The sequence below is a fragment of the Phyllopteryx taeniolatus genome, chromosome 13, assembly GCF_024500385.1.
Source record: "Phyllopteryx taeniolatus isolate TA_2022b chromosome 13, UOR_Ptae_1.2, whole genome shotgun sequence".
Classification (NCBI taxonomy): Eukaryota; Metazoa; Chordata; class Actinopteri; order Syngnathiformes; family Syngnathidae; genus Phyllopteryx; species Phyllopteryx taeniolatus.
Window position 1 is genome coordinate 4341883 of NC_084514.1, and position 21913 is coordinate 4363795.

General features: G+C 40.5%; 2 protein-coding genes across 6 annotated transcripts in view; both read left to right on the forward strand.

Annotated features, from left to right (window-relative positions):
• The window catches only part of LOC133488185 (KATNB1-like protein 1), a 36187-nt gene extending 17930 nt beyond the window's left edge, over positions 1-18257 (forward strand). For 2 of the 4 annotated variants that reach the window (XM_061795758.1, XM_061795757.1), the window contains exons 3-12: positions 2925-3075; positions 15918-16021; positions 16109-16146; positions 16254-16512; positions 16597-16712; positions 17320-17370; positions 17442-17531; positions 17625-17729; positions 17916-18009; positions 18085-18257. In XM_061795758.1, coding sequence (XP_061651742.1) covers positions 3057-3075; positions 15918-16021; positions 16109-16146; positions 16254-16512; positions 16597-16712; positions 17320-17370; positions 17442-17531; positions 17625-17729; positions 17916-18009; positions 18085-18126 — 918 coding nt within the window. In that variant the 5' untranslated portion in view covers positions 2925-3056 and the 3' untranslated portion in view covers positions 18127-18257. Of the gene's footprint in view, positions 1-2924; positions 3076-12346; positions 13313-15917; positions 16022-16108; positions 16147-16253; positions 16513-16596; positions 16713-17319; positions 17371-17441; positions 17532-17624; positions 17730-17915; positions 18010-18084 lie in introns of those variants that run through there. The other 2 variants (XM_061795760.1, XM_061795759.1) reach the window with 2 other exon arrangements.
• Positions 18258-18392: 135 nt separating this feature from the next.
• zgc:194887 (uncharacterized protein LOC571819 homolog) lies at positions 18393-21886 on the forward strand. 2 transcript variants are annotated; one of them, XM_061795762.1, is made up of 3 exons: positions 18393-18723; positions 18801-18952; positions 20439-21850. In XM_061795762.1, the coding sequence occupies exons 2-3, from the start codon at positions 18805-18807 to the stop codon at positions 21131-21133; spliced, it is 843 nt and encodes a 280-aa protein (XP_061651746.1). In that variant the 5' UTR covers positions 18393-18723; positions 18801-18804; the 3' UTR covers positions 21134-21850. The 2 variants fall into 2 exon arrangements, with proteins under 2 accessions (XP_061651746.1, XP_061651745.1); XM_061795761.1 differs by lacking the exon at positions 18393-18723 and having other exon boundaries at positions 18778-18952; positions 20439-21886.
• Positions 21887-21913: the final 27 nt, after the last annotated feature.

Consider the following 21913-nt stretch of genomic DNA (forward strand, 5'->3'; position numbering starts at 1 on the left):
TAAAAACGTCTAGGTTAATTGAAGAACTTTCTATACCTGTAGGTGTGTTTGTGCGTGTAAATGCTTGTTTTTCTATATGCGCACTGTGATAAGCTGGCTACCAGGCCAGGGTGTACACCGCCTCTCACCCTTGTCTTTGGAGAGTTTTTCTGTGATTAATCAGCACAATGTATTCAAAATATGTACAGCTCCTAATGAAAACACAAACCCATTTAGTCTGCCCTGTTCAATATCAATGCACTTGTGTTGAATTGAGACAGCACTGGAGAAAATTGTACCTCGGACACATTTGAGTTGGCAATAACAACGAGCACGCTGCCGCAGCGTTGAGTATTCCGTTGAATTGGATATTTTGGGGGAAAGAAAATACCAAAGTCACATTTTGGAGGAATCCTGTGTTGCTCATTTCTCTGGAGCTTACAAAAAGAGAAGGTGACCACAACATCCCCCCACCTCACTGTGTGCAGCTGTAGCCTCCTCACAACCACAGCACGGCAGCCTCCATAGACATCTCGTATGACTGCTGTCAACACCGTCATTAAGTCTTTCTGTGTGCGTCTGTTTAAACAAGCTTCTTCGGCAGCCGCTGGCCACACAAAAACCCATTCTTTGCCACGCGATGATCTGCTTCTCTCAAATTCATGGCAGGGTCCTCCTGGTCCAAAGAGGATTGTACATCCAACAAACACTGTGAGGCTTGTTTTATCTGATGCATTTGTTTGTAAATAAATGATATGAATATTATTATCACCTTTTTCTGTTGTCACCCAAGAAGAAAGTAATGTTACCACTTTGGTTTAAAAAAATTTAATCAAATCAAAATAAAGATTTGGTGGAATTATTGATAGTCATATCTTTGAAGTTATTTGACAGCCATATGAAAATTGTACAGTAATGATAACAACATTCTAATTCATGCCCACAATGACATGATTTCTGATCCTGCAGACTTTTTTGACAGTAAGTCACCAGGTTTACAAAGTTTAAGTAGCCCCTCCGTTGGAGGTTGGAGTTCATGGGAGGCGCAGAAACCTGAGAAAAATAAAGACAACATTTTTTAAAAACCTTTTAAGATAATATCAGCTATGGGCAAAATAGATCATTTTTTTACTACTGATTTGTTAACGAAGCTTAGCAGAAGAATTGAATGTTTGATGTCCTAACCCACTGTGCTATTAAAACTTTCACCCAATTTCACAAAGTCCTTCCGATGCATTTAAAAAGCCTGTTTGTTTCTCTTTCCATTTTTGTTTGTATGTTTGCTTATTTGTTGTTAGCTGTGATACTAAAATGCATTTTAAAACATATTTTTAATTTCAATGTTCTAAAAAAAAAATGTTTAATGCCAGATGGTGGTTTAGGATAGCTAAAGGTTTTATAGCAAACGGGATCTATTATACATAAGAATAGATGGGTTTTCAAAAGATTTTTGCATTTGAAAGTTCTTCATTCATACCAGCCCAGCATTGTCACTAAAGAAAAGTAGCCTGAATAGCACTTACATAGTTGTAATGTTATTGCCTGGACGTAGAAGGTTTGCACACAACCGCATACTAATCCACCCAGTAACTGTTGGTCTTTTCCTATATTGACCACATCGGTGGACTGACTCACATATAGTAGCTGCTGGTGGAGCCATGCTGTGAGCTTTTTAGGTTTTTTTTTTTTTTTTTTTTTGTATTTATTTGTATTCTTTTATTATCAGTCTAAACAGGGTTGTAGACCTAAGAACAGCGTCATGTCATGTTCTTTGGATATATTTTATTCCACTAGTGGCAAGTCAATAAATCTAGTTCCTCTAAACCCACACAAAACTATAATCAAAAGATGTCCCCAGACAGCAGGACATAGACTACCTGTCTCTCAGCATCGGATGGCTGCATGTCACAAGGCCAAGGATATGTCCTCTAATGACAAAACCGACTGTTGTTCCTGGACAGATTAGTTAAGTATGTTCTTGTCTGTGATTGGAGACATCTGTGTTTTTGGTAGCGGGTGTGTCAGTCAGTCCACATTAACAGGTTACTGAAGATGATCATGTTTTTTTTCCTTTCAAGGTGCAATGGAGAACTGAAGTTGGCCATTCATTTGGACCTTAAAGCGCTCCGTAAACATTGAAAACCGACATACTGTCAGTCGGGCATGATCACTCTTTCAAAAACAACACTGGATTCCATCCCCCTGAGATAATTACCATTTCGCCGAAAATGTGTCTTTGAGGACACAGACTGCATTCAGGCTTTCTACTTCACACCCACGTGTAGCCAAGACCTTTCATGTCACATGTAAATGGACAAGGTCTCCACTGGTTTACAAATAATGATAATAATAATAATTTCGTTTTGTTTAACATTGCAGAGTGCCGAAAGATCCCTCACTGCATTAACACCAGTAGCATCAGAGTTATGTGGCTGTTTGCAGTGATCCTGCTGTAGGTCCCAATGGGAAATAGGGTGTTGAAATATTGTCGAAGGTCTGCAGTCAGGTTATGCCCTTGTAATAACACTCTTGCAGGGCTTAACGATTTCCATTAGGCATGGTATTGCTTTCTACTGGGCAAATGTCATATTGAATGGTAGCAGTAGGCGTGTGTTTCAAATGCTCAAAGAGCTTGTGGTTTCCCGTCTCTCGATTTGTTCCCCTGATGTGAGAGAGTGCAAAGGGAGGTCTCTGCACGTGCCTGGAAGTTTGGAAACAGTGTCCTTAGACTCACTGGGGTGTTTGAAATGTGGAAGGGTTGAGCTACTGAAACGTGAAATTACAACATGATGGTTTTCATGGAGTTCTCTTGTTGAAACTCTTAGAAAACACAGTGCATCTACATCTTACCATGACATTGTAATATAATAATGACTGAAATTACATACAGGTAGGTGAGTGATATCTTGACTAATGCGCTTTCATTCATGTGTTCATTGCAATAGGGAAAGGCCTCAGTGAGAATTTGAGAGAGAGCGGGAACTTGACGGCAACCAAATAGATGGGACGAGCTGCCTGGCATGTACACAATTCAGGACATGTGATAGTTCAATGAATATGGCAATGTTGTCAACAGCATGCCGGATTCAATTTATGGTGAGTAGTGCCATTCTGTGACAGAAGACAGCAGCTTTGTATTTTGACCGAATTCAGAGTGCATGTTTTGGAGTTCACCGAGTGCGACCCTTGTTTCATGATCTGGAGATGAGAAGAACTTCTTCAACCCAACAACATTCCTGAGTGCTACCAAGCGATTTGGTAGCATACCCGCATCGTCGCCAAGCTCTCAAGGCCTCGCTATTGTCGAGACTGAAAGCTTGTCCCCTGGCACAAGCCGCCGCTTCCTTGCAGACAAAGAGGAGTCCCCGGCGGGTTTGCTATCTTTTTCTCGAGAACGACACCTTTCTCCAAGAGACATGGCCCAACAATCCCTTGATTGTCGTGACAACTTGATTGAAGACTGTAACCTGAGGAAGATAGGTAGAAACCCAAAAAATTGCAGGAGCAAGACCACGGGCCCTTGCACTTGTTTTTCTTGTGTGTGCCAAGAGTAGCTAAACTAAAGTGTTCCTGAGAAATTGCTGCTGTACTAATCAATGGCACTGTGTTGGTGATTTGCCTGCTCTGTGGTCGGAGCTGGAAAATGTCCTCGTAATAGCTGTACGTTATACTTTAAGTAAGGACGGTGGCAAAAACTCATTCATACCATGAAATAACTTGATCCTAAAGGCTTGATTTCCACTTTGAGCCACAGGCTTCCAGCGTTAACTTGAAGATAAACCGCAGTACGTTTTGTGCCACACCAACACAAACACAGTGATACAAATCTAAGTGATTTACGACGATGTGTTCTGAAAATTGACACGAAAGGATTATTTGATGTCATTTTCACCATTTCTCAAACCCAGGAGACCTCCCAGAAAAGTGTTGTTTATTTCCACGCTGGGCTATATTTAGCTGTTTGTCTTGGTGCTCCGAGACCGATTCATTTTCACGCTTTAGTTGTGGAGTAACACTGAGCTGAAGAACTGATAAAATATCCTCCAAACCTAGGATTTGAGGGCCTTGAATTCATAACATATGTGCCTGGTCCCCAAGATTATGAACGTTACACAGAGATCTCATGTCTTCTAATGGAGTTTGTTGTTGAGACTCTTGAAATTAGATCACGTTGGTGAGCCACAAAGTTTAACTGAAGAAGTTCTAATACGGAGCGTATGTTAATTTTTTTGTGTGTAGACATAGACATCTACATCTTAATCTTGTGTGGTCATGTGTGTACTAAGCGATATGCTTGGCAACAGGGAAATTGCTGTACATGTGTCATTACAAATTACTTGGTTCTGATCAGGTTTACTGATGTGGCAGACATTTCGACTCGAACGAGGGATTTTTCAAAACATATGTATTGTCTGGGTTTTTAAGCCTTCTGTACACATGAAGTATGGATTTTGTGTCACCAAAAACAGAAAGATTTTACCCAACATAAAAAAAAACAATTGTCCTTTGGGGCACTCTACTCTCAGTGTTTTTTAAGACTTCCTCTGTCAGTCATGTAAATGGCAGATATTCTGTCCAGGATATAGTCTGTCTCTCGCCCTACGTCAGCAAGAACAACTCCCCCATGAACCTGAACTACAGAAACTGTATAGAAAACAAATTATGTTAAGGTAATTAAGTTAAAATCAATTCCAATTTCAATCTCGTGTCAAAAATGTTCAAAGCCTCTCACAGGCTACTGCATTACTCGGCGGGACAAAATGTTAAGTGTTATTTATTTTTACAAGCACATAAACAGGGTCTGCCAAAGCTCTTTATTGAAGAAAATGATTGACAAAATAAGTACAACGTCAATAAAAGCAAATGTTTTCCAAATAATAATGTCTGTCATCAACAGCTCTTTATAAGTATATCACAATTGTGCCGTGGCTCTGTCACAACCACACCATGAATCAACAAGGGGCGAATAAGATGAAGCGACACATTCGGTGCGCTCTCTTTTTCCTGGATTGTGTTCAGTGCATTTTTCTGCAATCTAGGAAATCACAAATGATGGCGAACGTGTATACCATGTGGCACGCTCATTATTAAAAGCCAGAACTTTCCCCATATGATTTTCGGAATTTTCTGGATGACAAAGTGGAAAAATGGACAGCTTTTACTGGACTATAAAAGTGATCACATTGCATTTGTAAACAAGCGCAAGGATCCACTTTGGGTAACATACAGTCTGGCTGCAGATACTGTCGTCTCCCGCCGCCCGGCCAGTGTACGCAGACTGCCCTGGACGGCACCTTTTCCTCATCTCGGCGGGGGGGGGCAGCGATATATCGCGTACAGGCTGAGCAGGTCGATCCTTGGCTACAGATACTTTTACAATAATGAGGATGTTTGAGTGGCAGTTAGCATACGGAGAGCATGTGAGCATGAGGTGCACTTGTGTCTCTTTCCTTACAGGAGACACCAACGGCACTACAGGGCGTCGACATCAGAGAGAAGTTCGACAAAGCTGTGGTTCCCGACTGTCCTTTCAGTCATTAGTAAACAGAGAATCCTTACATCTTATCGTTAGCCTAATACCATTATTGCCTAAGGCATTTTTAACTTACTGTCACAATATTTAAAACAAAAAAAAAATGCTAAAAATTGTTTTTTCTTTGTCTGTGACTCAGAATTGAATTTGTTGTGTTTTTCCTTGTTTTCCAATAATGTTCAAAAACGACTTAGGCAATTGTTCTAATACGTTATATGAAACAGACTTGAAATGCTGTTGTCCTGCATTTGTTGACAATATTTAAACCATCCAGAGTACCAGAGTAGTAAATAGAGATGCGACAGAAGAAGCGCTCCTCTCAGGAAAGTGTCCTCTGTCATTCTGCATGCGCCCAAGCCACAAGCATTTCCAGGTTACATAAGAAATGTTTGTGTAGGCGGAGATTTCCATCTGCCTATTTGTTTTTGCCACTCAGAGGTTTCCAATATCCTGATAGGGTTAAAGAAAAATTTCATTTTAATGGAGTGATAGAAAGTAACTTGATCGGCCTAAGTGTATTCCCAGAATTTTACTTTTTTTTAAAAAAATGCTTAACCCTTTATAAACAGTCAACAAGTCTTATTTGGTAACTTAAATGGGTGTTTGGAATAGAGCCTGTGTGCTTCACTCGGAACTACGTTATACCTATTATCCCTTACAACCATTCCGAAAGGGAAATGTTGACATAATGATAATTGATATATATGATAATCCAGAATGTATGGCATTATAATGACATTATGCTAGTATTTTGATCAGAAGAAACCATAAGAAGGAATGACAACATGATGTATATATATATATATATATATATATATATATATATATATATATATATGTATAGTTTTCAAACATGAATCTGCCCTGTTTAAAACAACATACTGTAAATACAAAATAAATAAAGTACAGTAAAATCTACAAAATCTCTTTTGGGTGGCTGTCTGACATTTAATTTATTTTGGCTTTTGATCAACTAATTTCTTGTTGAAATGTTGCACAGAAACATTTTAATTGTACATTAGCCTTAGACCTTCAAATCCATGTTCACGTGATCAGCAGCAGCCCGCTCCAAGTAAAATTTGGTGGCCTTGAGCATTTGCATGCAGCTGAAGCTGTAAGCTCAAACCTCAAGTTGATCAGGAGCTACGAGCGTCTCTTGAGCTCTTTCCACAAAGCCGTGCGACATTCACAGAGTACGTAGAGTCTTGCCACAGCTAGGTTTTGATCTGCCACTAACCCTGTGGTTGGATGACAAAGCATATAAGGCGCTGTTAGCGCTACCACATCAGACAACATTTGGCAAGTGGAATATCTGGGATAGAGTCTTTAAGCCTGCAAAACAGAGAGGCCTGTGTAGAATAAAGTTTTGTTGGCCTTGCAGTCCATTTGTGTATTAATGTGGAAATCTGCTAAAAGTGATGCTGCGATCAAAGTCCTCACAGCAGACAGAAACTATAAAAATGCACACTCGAGCTCTGGGATTCGTATACAGCTGCTCTGTGCACCAAATGTCCACTTAAAGAGAAAAACATTGCTCGTTTCTTTGATTCATCCAAGAATAATGAATAAGACTAATGTAGATTTAGAAGGCCGGACTGTCACCATAGACAAGCCACAAACACCCAAATGGACACCATAGCTCCACATCCACACCTGGGAAAAATATTCGATAATAGTCCCACATAAGTAAAAAATAAATATTTTAAATGGAATATACAGTAGATATAAACTCTTAGATATGCTTTGTCAATTAAGTCTCAGATCCTTCTCCTGCTAATTAGAGCAGTCAAAACATTGAAAGCGTCATCGCAGTTAAATAATTAAACTCAACAAACGCTCTGAGAAACATAATCCAAGGAAAACATTTGGGAATGGGATGTCAGCCAGGCCAAAGTCCTGCTTTTTGAATTGAAGGGATGTTGGGATCACGCTGCTCTTTTTTCAACTGTCAAGTACATCAGTCTGCCTGAGCGTGCAAATGTGTTCACCTAAACACCCATTCGTCGCACACAGCTGCTGGAGAAGTTAGGCCCGCATTTACCATCGCTATAAAACGTTAACGATCGTGTCCCTGCCTGACCCAAGATATACTGTAGAAATGGAAACCATGATGATGGCATGCATGCATTGGTCTTCGTCGCAACACCGCTCCAGCAGCATTCTAGTCAAGTGAATACACCTGAGATCAGGAGTGAGCAAAGTATGGCCCGAATGCCACATATGGCCCCCTCTCTTCTTTAATCTGGTCCACCGAGCATTTACATTATCAAGAGTCCTGTTTATTTGAATTTTTTATTTATTTTTAATTCATTCATTTCATTTTTTTTTTTTTTTTTTGTAATATTTCAGTTTTGTTAAGTGATTTATTGTAAATCTGGTAATACGATACAAAAAAATGGTCAAATAAACAATGTAATGCATTAAATGTGCGCGGAGAAAGGTAACGGGGAGAAGATTGAAACTGCACACAGGAAGGCCAGAGCCTCGATTTGAACACATGATTTCTGAACTGTGAGGCGGATTTCCTAACCAGTCGTATAACCATTATAACCATCATAACCATTATACAAATTTAAAAATGGAAATGAATTATTGTATTATTAACATAATGTAAACTGTAATAAATGTACAGTCAGCCTCTCTAACATTTATTTGTCAATATTTTAAAAACACATTTTTTTTTTTTTTTTTTTTTTTTTTTTTTATGCATTAACTATAAATGCCTTGGCCTTTCTGTCCGTCTTAAAAAATGAAACGTGGCCCTCGAGCACATAAGTTTCCCCGCCCCTGCTTTTGATGTATAGAAAAGTTTACCCAGCAAATCTTTCTTCAGCCACTCATTACGCTTGAAGAGAAGGTCCTGGTTGAAGTTGGGAGAGGCTGATGATGTGCACAGACCTCTGGGTTCCCGCTGTGGATACACGTTAAAATGATACACAGTCTTGACCTAGTGGAGCAGACGTGCTGAAAGTAAGATGACCGCCAAGGGCAGGCTTTACTTTAACCTCCACATAGTAAGAAAATACTTACAGAGCATATTGTCACCAGTGTGTTACTCCTCAGTGTACCAGATCAATAGGGTATCTGAATTAGATTCGTCCAAATTTTAAAAAATAAAAAAAGATGAGATTTCTGTCCAATGTTATTAGCTCAAGTACCAAAGAAGAACACAAATTTGTGTTCCAAATAAAACTGAACCATGATCTTAACACATTCAAAATAAAAAATGAAAAAAACAAATCTACAGAGCAGACAAGTATAAAACTATAAAGTGTCCCAGAGTGATATAATTAACACACAGTATAAGAGCCACAATATTTATTGCGCTTGCGGGGTTTATTTTTGGTTACCATGGTTGCTGTTGCATGAACTTGGAAGAGGAGGTGTGGCTTGACAGTATTTACCTTTTCGCTTGACACAAAAAAGGGTGTCAATGTTCAGTGCAATCAAGTCTTTTTTTGTCAGTTTTACGGTAAGCTTCCTGTACAGTATCAAATTGAAGACTTTCTACTTCTCAGGTGCTTTTTTGTTCATTCATACAATTTAATCTGCTATAATTTCATCTGCTTGAGACAATAGGCAAGACATTATTATGACAGGTCCACTCCGAACTTTCTGTGCTTATAGGAGTGTTTATACAAACCTCGAATGGGAGGGAACGTGTGTCCCGCGCATCTGAACCAAGCAGTTTTCAGTGGTTGTGGGACTGCCTTGCTCATGTTCCTCCCTTGCGTTGCTAACAGCGCAGATGGCGGCCGGGCGCAGGGCCAGTAGGTCTGTGACTGTTTAGTTATTGGGACATAGGAGTGGGCAGCTGTCCTGGAGTTGACAAGCAGACATCTTCCTGTCTCAGAGAAGGACTCCTGTAGGTGGTCATGAGTCAGCCATGCAGTTGTATCGCTCCTTTGTCTCGTTCAGCAGATACAAGGCACAAAGTTCACCACTCCTCTGCTTCCATCTTACTGTTAGTTGTCATCAGTTGTCAAGTACCGGAGTGTGTAGGCCCTCTTTCTATTGCCAGTGTCTAGGTGTTAACCGACAACAATTTTTTTGCAGTCGACTATAATGTGATAAAAGTCGAGTCAAAGTCGATGAATCGATGACGTCGTTGCTATTTTTTTCAGCACAGCGCAGCAGTCCCCAACTTTTTTTGCGACACGGACTGGTTTCACGTAAAGATATATTTCCACTGAAATATATATAATAGAAATATATGCTACCGGTCGCATTTTTGGTCACATATTTCTACACGCTTGTAGAATAGTACGTCACTATGCCGTGTTACGCAAAGTGTCAGAAGCAACACGAGTGTTATGAAGTTGGTTGGTGCATGTTGTCATATAAATAAAGTTGTCGTTATTAGACGGCTGTTGCCCACGCATCGTTTTTACTTGGCGCCGCTGCCATTATTCGTCCCAGGAATCTTTTAGAACTAGCGGCAATCAAAATAGTCAAAACTAGTGAGGCTAACTGATTCTAATTCTCATCCACAACGAGTTTATTTTCCTACTCTTAGATGTATGAAGACTCTGTAGCCTTGTTGGCGTCACATTTGGCTGCGTCACATTTGGCTGCTCCACGGATCGCCAATCCTTCGATAGCAGCAGACGATAGCGTCGTATGTAAATTGGCCAGTTGGAAGACAACATGCCAAAAACACGTGATTAGCAGGAAGTCGATTCAAGCTTTAAATGTTGAACAATGAGGAATTAGTCGACGAGTGTGTTCCACCCCTAATAAACAAAGTTACATCTTCAGAAGAATCTTGTCTATACGATAAGTTTTTGAGTTTAGTCACAAGGTTTTTAAGAACCAAAAGGTTGAAGATACAGTAAATGCTGACTCGTTTGTGGTGTGTTTTCAGCAAGTAGATTATTTTCAACATCTCTGTAATTTGTAATTCTGGTGCAGTATGTCCATTTTAGCAGAGGAGTCAAGGATGTATGGAAATATGCATTACGTCTCTCAGTATCATGACTATTAATCTGTGGTGGTAACATCTGCTTTGAACTTCCAAAGAGGTGCCTCTTTGGGGGGGAAAAATGTAAACTCTGCTATAGCCAGGCCATCAGCTGCATCCCCAAATTAAAGGAGATGGAATAGACCTTGATTCCTTGACAACACCCATTGGTTTTTCAGAGGGGAGCTGCAGGATCCGAGTTGACTGCAGTTGCTGCCATTGTGGTCGATGACTGAAGCCACATTTGCAAAGCTAGGGCACCACGGGGGAGCCTGGGGTGAAGTTGAGATGAGTCATAAGAGGCTGCGCAGCTGAGTTTGATATATTTGAAACACTTATCACTCAACGAAGGAGGCCTTGAAATACACCCCTTTGGAATCATGACCATTTTAAATCTTGTAGTTGTGCGAGGACGCGAATGTTGAGTTGCTGCCATTGGGGTTCCACCATTAGGTATGTTGATACATACTAAATACAGATGTTCTTTGCAGGCACCAGCAACTTTATGGCCTTTAAATGTCAAAGGACATGCAGAATGGAATAAGATATACATTTCCAAAAACGACACCTGGAAATATTTCATGGAAAGCTCTCCCTGATTCCCATTTACCCTTCACTTTGTGGTTTCCAAATCCCACTTGAAGGCAGCAGGAGATCTTCTTCTTCTACATGGGTCATTAGTTGCTGATGGAGAGGATCATTTTACGGTAATGTTATGTAAGAATGAGATGGAATCGAGGCACTCGCCCTGATGAACAGCCACCCATATAAGAGCACTTCATAAAGAGTGATCTGATTTGTTGTAAACCTGAACACAGTTAATATAAAAGTGCAAAGAAAACAAGGGAAAATCACAGAGACTATTTCGAATAAGTCAAAACCTAATGAGTCAGGCTGTTTCTGTGGAGACACAGGTGGCGAATTGAATAGCCATGGCCAATAATAGTAATCAAGAAATGATCATCTTTGATTTACAAGAATCTTTCAAGCCTGATTTATTACTTGCATCCTGTTCATTTTCCATCCACAACTAATTTCTTCCTGATCAATTTTGACTCTGGCAAAGTGTATCCTCATAATAATCGTTTCTATCAAATTATTAACTACAGAGTTTTTCAAAACGTGTTAATAGTCTGTCAGACATGAATAAGTGGATGATTATTTGTCGCTTGTTTTGTTAGGTGAAGATTTGGCGCCTGTGTCAAGAATACACACTCTTACTTCTAGTCTGTTTGACTTCTGTGCTTACACAAACTCAAATCAGCTCAATTTTATTTGTATGTATAGCACTTAAAGGCCAATCGCAGCTGAAACAGTGCTGTACATAAATACAAATCGAACATGACTTGGACTCTTCTACTGTTTCTAGATTCCCCCGTGACTCTTCAAAGTCCAACAGGAGCATGTTTCTGGAGGAACTTGTGCAAATGTGACACTGTTATCACTGTCCTTTAACAAATACACAAATATATTCCCCGTACAGCTTCAAGGTTTCAAGATGCCCACCATTTGACCACCAATTTCCGAGATTTAACACAGAGTTTGACCTGTGACCGTCTCAGTGTACAGTACACAAACTTGGTAGCACTTGTACAAAAGATGTGTATTTGGGGTCTCTTTAAATGAAATTCCAAATGTTCATTTTGTGTGGGGTTTTGTTTTGTTTGTTTTGTTTTTTTTGTCTTGAACTGTATGTAAGGCTAAGATGTCCTGCTTAGGCCAGGATTGCATGGGCCTTTGAAGGTCCAATGCATACGATGGAATTGTTAGTTTATTTACCATCAGTCCAGCCAAGTAATGCATGCAGGTCTGTTCCTGTGACTAATTTATAACTGTAAACGTGAACGTCTGTTTTCAAATGGATTAATAGCACCCTCTGGTGGTTAGAAAGTGCAATGAAAAGTCACATGAACACGCAACATCGTTTCAAAGTGGAACCCTAATGAGGACGAGAGGGAAAGAAAATGAATGAATGAATGATAATCAATCAAATCTCTCCGAATCCAAACCAATAGCATGCATGCTCGTCAAGGGCTAATCACACAGCATGTCTACCACAAGGGTTTAAAGCTGTGGAAAAGTTTCTCTATAATCAATGGACGGTATATTTGTGTAATCCATACTGTGGCAGTTGTGCTTGAGGTGCGTCATCCTCTGTTCTGTAACCAATCACGTATTCGTCTGTGTTTGTTTTTCTGTTCGAATAAGATAAAGGATGGAAATCTGCTGGATGTCACGTTCAGTGCGGATGAGTTCAATCTTAAACTGTCCCAATGAGATGTTCCCTCCACGTCACTTCTTCCCTTTCGTCGTCTGATGAGCTTCGGAGTCCCCTAAATACCCACTTAATCCTGATGTTGTATTCTTTAGGAAGCATAAGTAACTCTAATCACAGGACATTGTTTCGCCCAGCGACAGTGACTTCCATTTTTTTTTGACTGATTAAACCGCACAGTGTGCCCGGTGAACAAAGAGCGTCTTGATTGGGGCCTTAGCATATTCCTTGGACCAGGTTGCTCTCACCCTGCAGGAATGCTGACTGTAACATTCCGTGGTCAGTCCTGTTTAAATTGCCTTTTTACCCGTTAGGCTTAAAGTTTGGAAAAAGAAGTGGAGCAATAGACAAGAGAATGGGCACAACGCAGAACAAGGAAGGAAAAACAGAGGCCTGCTACTTTTTGGGACTTTTAACACCACAGAACAAAACACACATTGAGGGATGGAGAAGCTTGACGTCCGTCATGTAATGCAGAGAGATTTGTCTTGTCAGGCAGGACGTGGGGCCACGAACAAGAGACTACTGTTAGGGGCTTCTTCGTAAAGCCACATTAGTGCAGAAGGTAAGGCCAGACATGTAAACATTGAAGCCTCCCTGGTTAGTCGGTATGAGGGTGGCTGAATTGTGAGGGAGCATGGAGAGTGGCCATAGATTCGATTAGTGCTGGGCGGTTAACCCAGTTTTTTTTATCAATTCATTCAAATTTATTTGTCAGGCCGATTTTATTTTCTTTTATTTTTGTTTTTACAGCTGACGAAAGATATATGCACCAACAACGGCTCATTTTGTGATATTACATTATTGAACGTTTAAAGATGTAAGATGGTTTTTTTTTCCATAAGGAAGCACTCACATTATCTGTACAGAAAATAATATTATTGTCCATTATAAAGTTCATAGAGGGAAAAGCTACTTGCTGGAAAAGCTTCTTAGGTATCAGATGAAATGAACCAAATCCCAGAAGGGGAATAATAATAATAATAATAATAATAATAATAATAATAAATATTCTCATTTGCTTTGGCAAAATAATCAAAATCTGAAATTGGATACTTGTTTTAAAAAAAAAACACTTTTTATATATCGCCTAGCAGATTTGGAAAGATGTTTGAGCTCGACGCTGAGGCAGACATGCTAACCATTTGTACACCGTGATGCCAGTATTAAATAAACTAACAAATAATCAAGGTAAAGATATGAGTGAAAAGGTCAAGTATAATGCAATTGCAATGCAGTTTAGAGGTGATCCAAATTAGGACTGTCCATCCACGGCGGAGGTCTGTGCATGACTGCGGGCCATTCGAGTTCCAAATGAAAACACAGCTTGAATGATTTGTGGTCATCATTTTTTTGCTGATTCTATTTACATTCTCTCTGCATTTGCATTAATACAGCTTATTTTAAGAAAAATGATATTAAAATGAAGCCCTCTAAATATCACAGATGGCATCTGCAAGGTTTTCCGATGAGCGTACAAACTATTGGGCCTTGAAATTTGAGGGTTTTGAATGTTATTTTATTCCTGAAATGTTTGTGGCGACTGACCCCAAGTCTCACCTTTCACCGCAGGCTGATGGCATTTCACAAAAATGCCACTAATGATGTCAGTCCTAGCCACAGCTGAGGGCCTTGACACCCAAAGATAATAAATAGTGGAATGCCTTTGGGAACAGGACGGGTCAGTTGATCTCATCTGTCATTGCGGCATTGGTAGAAGATCAGAGTGGAGTTTTGGAGTATTGGGTGTTGAAGGAAATTTGCTGTCAGTAGCCTTTAGTGGGCAAATGTCTTATTTGAATATATGATATTAGGAAGAGACAATCTCGTGCATGTCACAGGACAGGCCAAGCCTCCTCGAAAACAAACGCTGTAACAGTGACGATTTTGTGTTCAGGTAAAACATAAAAATACATACAATTGAACCCAAAGTGGCTTTTAGCTGGAAATGTTGCAAGGGCAACAAATGACTGCTAGAAGTTATGTGAAATATCAATTATTATTATTATTATTATACAAAAGATCCATGCCACTTAAATTCAAAATCTGGTCAGTGTATGAATAATTTTGGCCTTAGCTGTATCTTTCCCCTTTTCAATATGTTATTAAGTACATTTTGTTTATATGACACTTTTCAGCAAACTCACAAATTGCTTCCTTCACAGAGTAATAATGCTGTCTTACATGAAATTCTGAATCACAACTTTTTACATTTTACAATGCAATGAAAAACACAAATCCATCAAATCTAACCAAAATCAATAAAACAATCCAAACAAATCAAAATAATCTAATCTTACTGAATGCCCGCCTAAACAAATGTGTTTTTAATTACTAAATGTCCGCTGAAGAGCCAGCACTTAGCTCAAGAGGAGGTGCGTGTCAAAATTTGGGTGCCGAAGACTGAAAGGCTCGGTCAACTTTACTTTTTAATCTCGTCAGTCAGCCGATCGCAGTAACCTAACAGGACAATAAAATGACTCCAACCCCACCAAGTATGGAGGAGCCTTACTATTGAAGGCTCTCTTTAGCGAATTTTGTAATACAGAGTAGTGTTCAAACTGCTAAACTGATCTGTAAAAATAAAGTATCTCTGGTGTTATTATTGTCGCTCTGAAATTGACAATGTTCATGCTCAATCTCCCTGTCAGTTCGCTGCTGTGTAGTGCAGCAGAGAAAATTCCTCCCAAGTTGCCAAAGAATTAGCATCGTGACCCAAGGCCTCTACGAAAAGTCAAATCTTCGAATTGCTATACCACATTTCCTTGAGCTTTGTGGAAAACGTTGGCGAGATGAAACGTTACCTCCTTTCGAACGCAGGAAAAGACAGCACTCTTTAAAACGACTTCAACTCCACTTTTCCTAACCGCCGTCAACGTGCGATGGCGAGTGTTGCTGACTCTCGAGTTAAACTCCCGTGCGTCTTTGCATAGAGTCGAAAAACTTCGTCGGTGCCCTGTTGATTAAAATATTGCTGCTGAAAAGGATTATGGGTAGCAGATATTTCCTTCGTGCCTGTGAATATTCTCATTCATCCAGATCATGTCTTTGTCAGGACCTCCAAGTTAGAGGTCTGCTCCAAACCACGAGTGGTATCACTGTTGGGATGCAAAACGACAGGTTAAAGTGCCTGTGTAGGCAGTTGAACATGTATGCATCTGCTTCTCGAGGTATAATGGACTGCAATTTGGAAGACGTAGACCGACTTTGTGAAGCGACCCTGGAGATTGAGTCTTCCCAGTACAGAGTCAGTTATTCTCATGGGGGTAACAAGGTGACTCTCATCTGCATTTTGTCCTCCGAGTCCTGTGTGTCATTGTGCTTTTCGTAACAATGCAAATATTTCTTGTTTCATTTTCAGGCAGATTGTGCTAAAAAAGACGAGTTCAACAAAAAGAGGTACGGCCCTAATGATCACAGCAAGGGCACCGCGTCGCACTGCTGACAGATTCCTTGAATAGTCCCCCCCCCCCCCCGCCCACCCCACCTCCCATGTATGCCGTCAGTCGCTCTGGCAACAATTCAGGCAGAGTCAAGCGAGTCGTGTCTTCTAAGAGGAAGACGCGTCATTTGGTGGTGGCTCGGAAGAAGGCCCAAGGCTCGGGCAAGACACACGATGCGGCAAAGAAAGACGACAAGGTGACTGGCACAAGGGATATTCAGCGGCAGATGTTTGCCATGGACCCTCAGGAGTTGACGGCAAACAGTAACCACAATACACGGAGGACAGGTTCGCAACAGGATGAGTTCTTGAAACTTGATGAGGTCAGAAATAAAAGTAAACGTATGTCATGGTCACTGTTGATTATTTGGAATCATTACAATTGTATTTGTTTATTTTTTGTTCAGCTCTCAAGGGATCACAGCACAATAACTGAGGTGCTCCTTGGAAGAAAACTGAGACTCAAAGTGGCCTTAACACTGTGGAAGAGACATTTTGGAGAGTTGATAACATACTTCCTGAGGTATTGTACAGTGGTTAACGGATGTATTAGACCACCTAACATGAAAGAGAGACCGTCCAGGATCCTGAAGTGCTTTCGTGCTTTAATTTAACCGTTTACCATTTTAAACAGCAATCAGGATACCCAAACGTGAGCCAGCTCACTGGGCTTCTCTGACATGTCATTCAACCACTAAAACTCGTGTTTCTGTTCACGAACGCCAGTATTAGACATCTTGAGAAGTGTGCTTTACCGTTTTTTTGTCATCTTGAACATTCTGTAACAATAATTCAATAATTCAATTACAAGTTCCCCAGCTTAGTTTAGCGAGGGGCAAGCTTCAGATGCACCGACACTCGAGTTAGGGAAAAAAGAAAAACAATTGAGTATTTAATGTAATTGAATGCACTTTCAGCCATTTATTCATGGGGACAAACACACAAATAGAAAATGAGAAGACTCGTAACGAGCTGCTGTGGACCACAGCTCACCTCACGCAAGCAGACTCTGGGCATCGGCCTTACTTTGGGTGGTGGTCTCACACGTTTGTTTATCACTGCATGTTTTGCGTCATTGACACATGGAACATGGTGCAGATACGCATTGTCATTTCATTTGTGCTACACAGAATCCAAGATACCAGCGTCTTCGTTGACACGCTCCCTCTGATAAGTAAACGGTAAGCACGAACACTTTCACTGACTCCAACTGAAGTAAGTCAATGTTAGTTTGGTGTAATGTTCTGTGCAGCATGGCTGATGACGCTCCCAACATCACCATCGGCTGTTGCGTGGACCTGTTCCCATTGGTTCACCAGCTCCTCATCAGTCCCTACGAAGAGTGAGTTTTCCGCATGCAACAAGCTGCTGTCACACTTGCTTTCAACTGCATATAACCGATTCAAGTCTACGCGTTGGTCATTCGTCCACACAGATATGTCACTGTTGGTTTAATGTGGATCAATTCCGTTTTGAAACGTTGGTGGGAAAAGCTTACAGCGAGTGGCTGCACTGGATCGACTGATTCGCCTTTGGATAAGTATGAGTTTTCACACTTCTTTTTTGTAGACGTGTTATCTAACAAGCTAACCAGTCCACCAAAGCACAAGGTGTAGATGCACATTCTTGACCTGTTTGCATTCATGGTCCAATTAATTCCTGGAACTAGAGCCCAGCTCAAGCATACTTTACACCTTTATTCAGCTTCAATTTGTATCTGTTGCAGAAACTTCCCCGTCTTTAATAAGCAGTTGCTGGAGTTGTGGCATCAAGAGCCAAAACTGAAGTCTTTTCCTGGAGCTCCTGGAGAAATGGCAAAGGTCAATGGTGCATGTAGGACCATTATGCTGTCTAAAACCAGAATGTTTCCCTGATAAACCTTATTTTCCCAGCAGGTCATCGATTCCTTCCTGTCTCAACTTACTTTCCATCCATGAAGAGCCAGAATATGGACGTTCCTCAAGTACAAATCCATCCCTTGAGGTTCTGAAAATGTGTAATGGTCTCATGTAATCCTAAACACAAACAGATTTATCATTCTGTAGTTATAAAATCAGACAAGAAACGTTACAGCATGTGTTTGTCCTTTTTCCATCTGAAATAGCTGTTTTTCATGAAGATGTTGATGCGTTGCTGTCTAGCAGTGAACGTTAAATGTGAGGTCAGGTCTCATGGTTAATTTGGTATTTCACCTTGAATGCACTTGAGCTGAGCTGTCAGTTATTAGGAGCTGAACCTTTAGGGGTCCAGCCTGATCTGGACTTCAGCCTTATAACCTCTTGAAGGGATTGCAGTTGGCGAGACATATGAGCTGACTCATCTTACCACTCACACGTGGCTTTATCTAACGTGACATAGATAAGCGGAAGGGTCGGCGTCTGCCATTGTGATTTGAAGTTGAGGCTGAAGTCCAGCCGAGATTGAAAGGGACGGACCGTTGCTTTCGCATGTGCACTTTTTATTTGTGCTTGATTGAAGCGGCAGTGTGGGAGGAGATTTGCTGAATTGTTTTTACTCCGGTGACTCCAGAGAAGGTGAGACGTTTTTTTTTTTTTTTAGGCTGTAGCGTTGAGCGATTTTAAAGCTTGATGTATCTCAAACATGTCTGCAGGAGGATGATAATATTTCAAGTTTGGCTCGTGCGGCTCATGCTGCTGGTCTTGCTGAGTCTATTTGGAGTCAACATGGAGCACCTCCAAGCAGAGAACCTGCATCTCCTACCCCCTGATCGGCACAACGTGGTCATGAACCTTGGAATGAGAAGTATATTGTATTTTGTTCAATTGAGTAGCACATGTAAGCCTCAATGTAAATAAGTTATTTGAAAGATAATGAACTTTCTTTGACTTATACGGCAGTAAAAAGAATACAAAGACGTGGAGGAAACTTATTATTTCCATATTTGATCATAAGCATCTGCGTGTAATTTGTATGACACACCAGTGATGACTTTTAAATTAGGTTGTCTTTATCTGAGATGGATTCTGATACGTGTGATGGTCGAATTCCACACTCTGAGCCTAAATGATTAGTGACTCATGATTTTCCTATGACATAATTTGTGTGTCTTGGTAAAAGCAATACAAACAAATTGTTGTAATATTGTGGCAAATGTTCAAGGTTTCGCTGTGTTTTGCCAAGAGACATCGTGCCATCAGTGGACTCAAACATTTGCATCATAGCTGTGTCAGCACTTTTGTAGTCACAACAGAATTAAATTGAAAAAGACGAGCCAAATAACAATGGAATAATCAAATACATAAATGGGAAAACACCTTATTTTATTGCAGTGATTCCCAACCACGGTGCCGTTAATAATGAACGATTTTTTGTAACCATTTATTTTGATGCTGTGCCCAGAGATTTTTTTGTACTGTAAAATATGTGCCTTGGCTCAATCAATTGGGAAACACTGCCTGAACATATCTATTGTGCTTTAATGTCACTACAAAAGTATAGCATATAATGATATATTTAAACAGAAGCGTCAATGTAAACTCCCAAAAAAACAATACATTGATAAGTGCATGAAGACGTTGATTTACTTGTTTGCATGGTGATCTTGAGTTACACGATGGAATACTAGCAAAACTGTGACGTAGTACAGTTCGACACCACTGCAAACTACGACAACAATAAGAAACATATTTTATCATTATTATTAATACCCTTATTACTGTTCAAATGTTTCTGCTTTCACGCTGAAATGTCATAATTGTTGACACAAAAGCAATGTTTTAACACATTAACAATGTCAAGGCTGGTTTTCTTTAAGAAATAATAATAATAATAATAATAATAAAGACATTCCTAAGTGACCCAAAACAGTCATTTAGGAACGGTAATGTGTCTGTATACCAACAGTATATAAACACGACAAAAAAAAAAAGTAAAATTAAATACATTTGATATTTCTGTGTGACCCCAAACTTTTGAATGACAGTGTCAATCACAATTGAGCATTATTATCTATGTTAAGACAGATTATGTGATACACCATTTGTACTAGCTTCCATTGTATTATGCAAGTGGTCATAATGTTGTTGCATTTTGGGGGAGGATAAAAGAGAGACTATAATATAGTTCATCTTAGTATTCAATATACACACAAAAATTAAGTAAGCACAGTTTTTTCAATCTTTATGTAGCATTAAAAGAACAGCCATAATTAATGGTTGTTATTCTCAGAGGATAGAAAATGTGAGTGCCAATAAGCCCTTCAAATTAACAGCAGTGATTGTCCCCACAGTGTTACCAAGAGATTGTCATGAAATGCTGATGAGGTCTTCAGGTCACGCCAGAGATGGCGTGTACCTGATCCGGCCAGGGGACGCCCCCGTCGTGGTGTACTGTGCCATGCGGGAGGGAGGATGGACCATCGTGCAGCACATCACCGTAAACAGCAGCGTCACTTTCGACCGGGTGTGGGCCGACTACAAGCACGGTTTCGGAGATGTCACTGGAGATCACTGGCTCGGGAACGAATACCTTCACCAGCTCAGCAGAGGCCCGGCGCGCTTCAAACTGGGAATAAAACTCGTGGACCGAGACGCTGCCACAAAGATGGGAGAGTACGACCCTTTCCTGGTGGAGGATGAATCATCGGCGTACAGGTTGAGGCTTGGGTTGTTCCGGGGCACGGCCGTGGACGCCCTCACGCAGGACACGGAACACTACCTGCACGACAACCAGAAATTCACCACCAAGGACAGAGACAATGATAACTACTTCCAGAACTGTGCCAAGCTGGAGTTCCAGCAGGTGGCCGGTGGAGGCTGGTGGTACGACGCCTGTGCCGGTGCCAATCTGAACCGCAGAAATGTCATCTACTGGCAAAAGGACTGCAACAAGGAGCGACTGTGCAAGTATGCATGGATGATGGTCAAACCATCAGACACTGTGAAACCCGTTCATTGCGGAGACTACAAAAAGGACGAGCTATGAGGACACGTTCAACAACGAGCAGTTGTGGCAAAAGAGGCCACAGCACACTTAGCATTTGCTAATCTCGCCCTATGGACGACCAGCCTAGCTATTCACAGTCTGGCGTGTGTGTTTTTCCAACTAGACAGAGTTTTGACCGCCAGCAGGTTTTTAGGCTCGTACAAAATAACACATTTGCCACAAATCATTCTTGTAGCTGACAGCATAAAAAAACATCCATCCATTTTCTGAGCCGCTTCTCCTCACTAGGGTCGCGGGCGTGCTGGAGCCTATCCCAGCTGTCATCGGGCAGCCCTGAACCGGTTGCCAGCCAATCGCAGGGCACATAGAAACAAACAACCATTTGCACTCACATTCACACCTGCGGGCAATTTAGAGTTGTGCATAAGAAACAAAATCTCTTCAATATGGCCATAGATGTGAAATATCGTGCTTTATCAAATTGGTTAGTCATTGTTGTTCATGCTCCCTGGTTAGTAATGAGTAGACTTTGACAAAGTAAGGAGTAGATAGTACAGATATGTGTTTTCAATTGTTGGGAGTAGAAATAAAATTTTGTCAGAAAAATAAATACTAAAAGTAAAGTACACATACCTGAAAAATCTACTTAAGTAGGTTTGTACTTTGTTACTTACCACCACTGCTATCGAAGACAAACAATTAACAACAGTGCATCACACATGAAGTCCCATGAAATTAAATATTGTGCAGAACATTGGCATTTATCTGAAAATGCATGAACAAGTTCAGTTTTTTTTTTTAATACAGAAACATAACAGC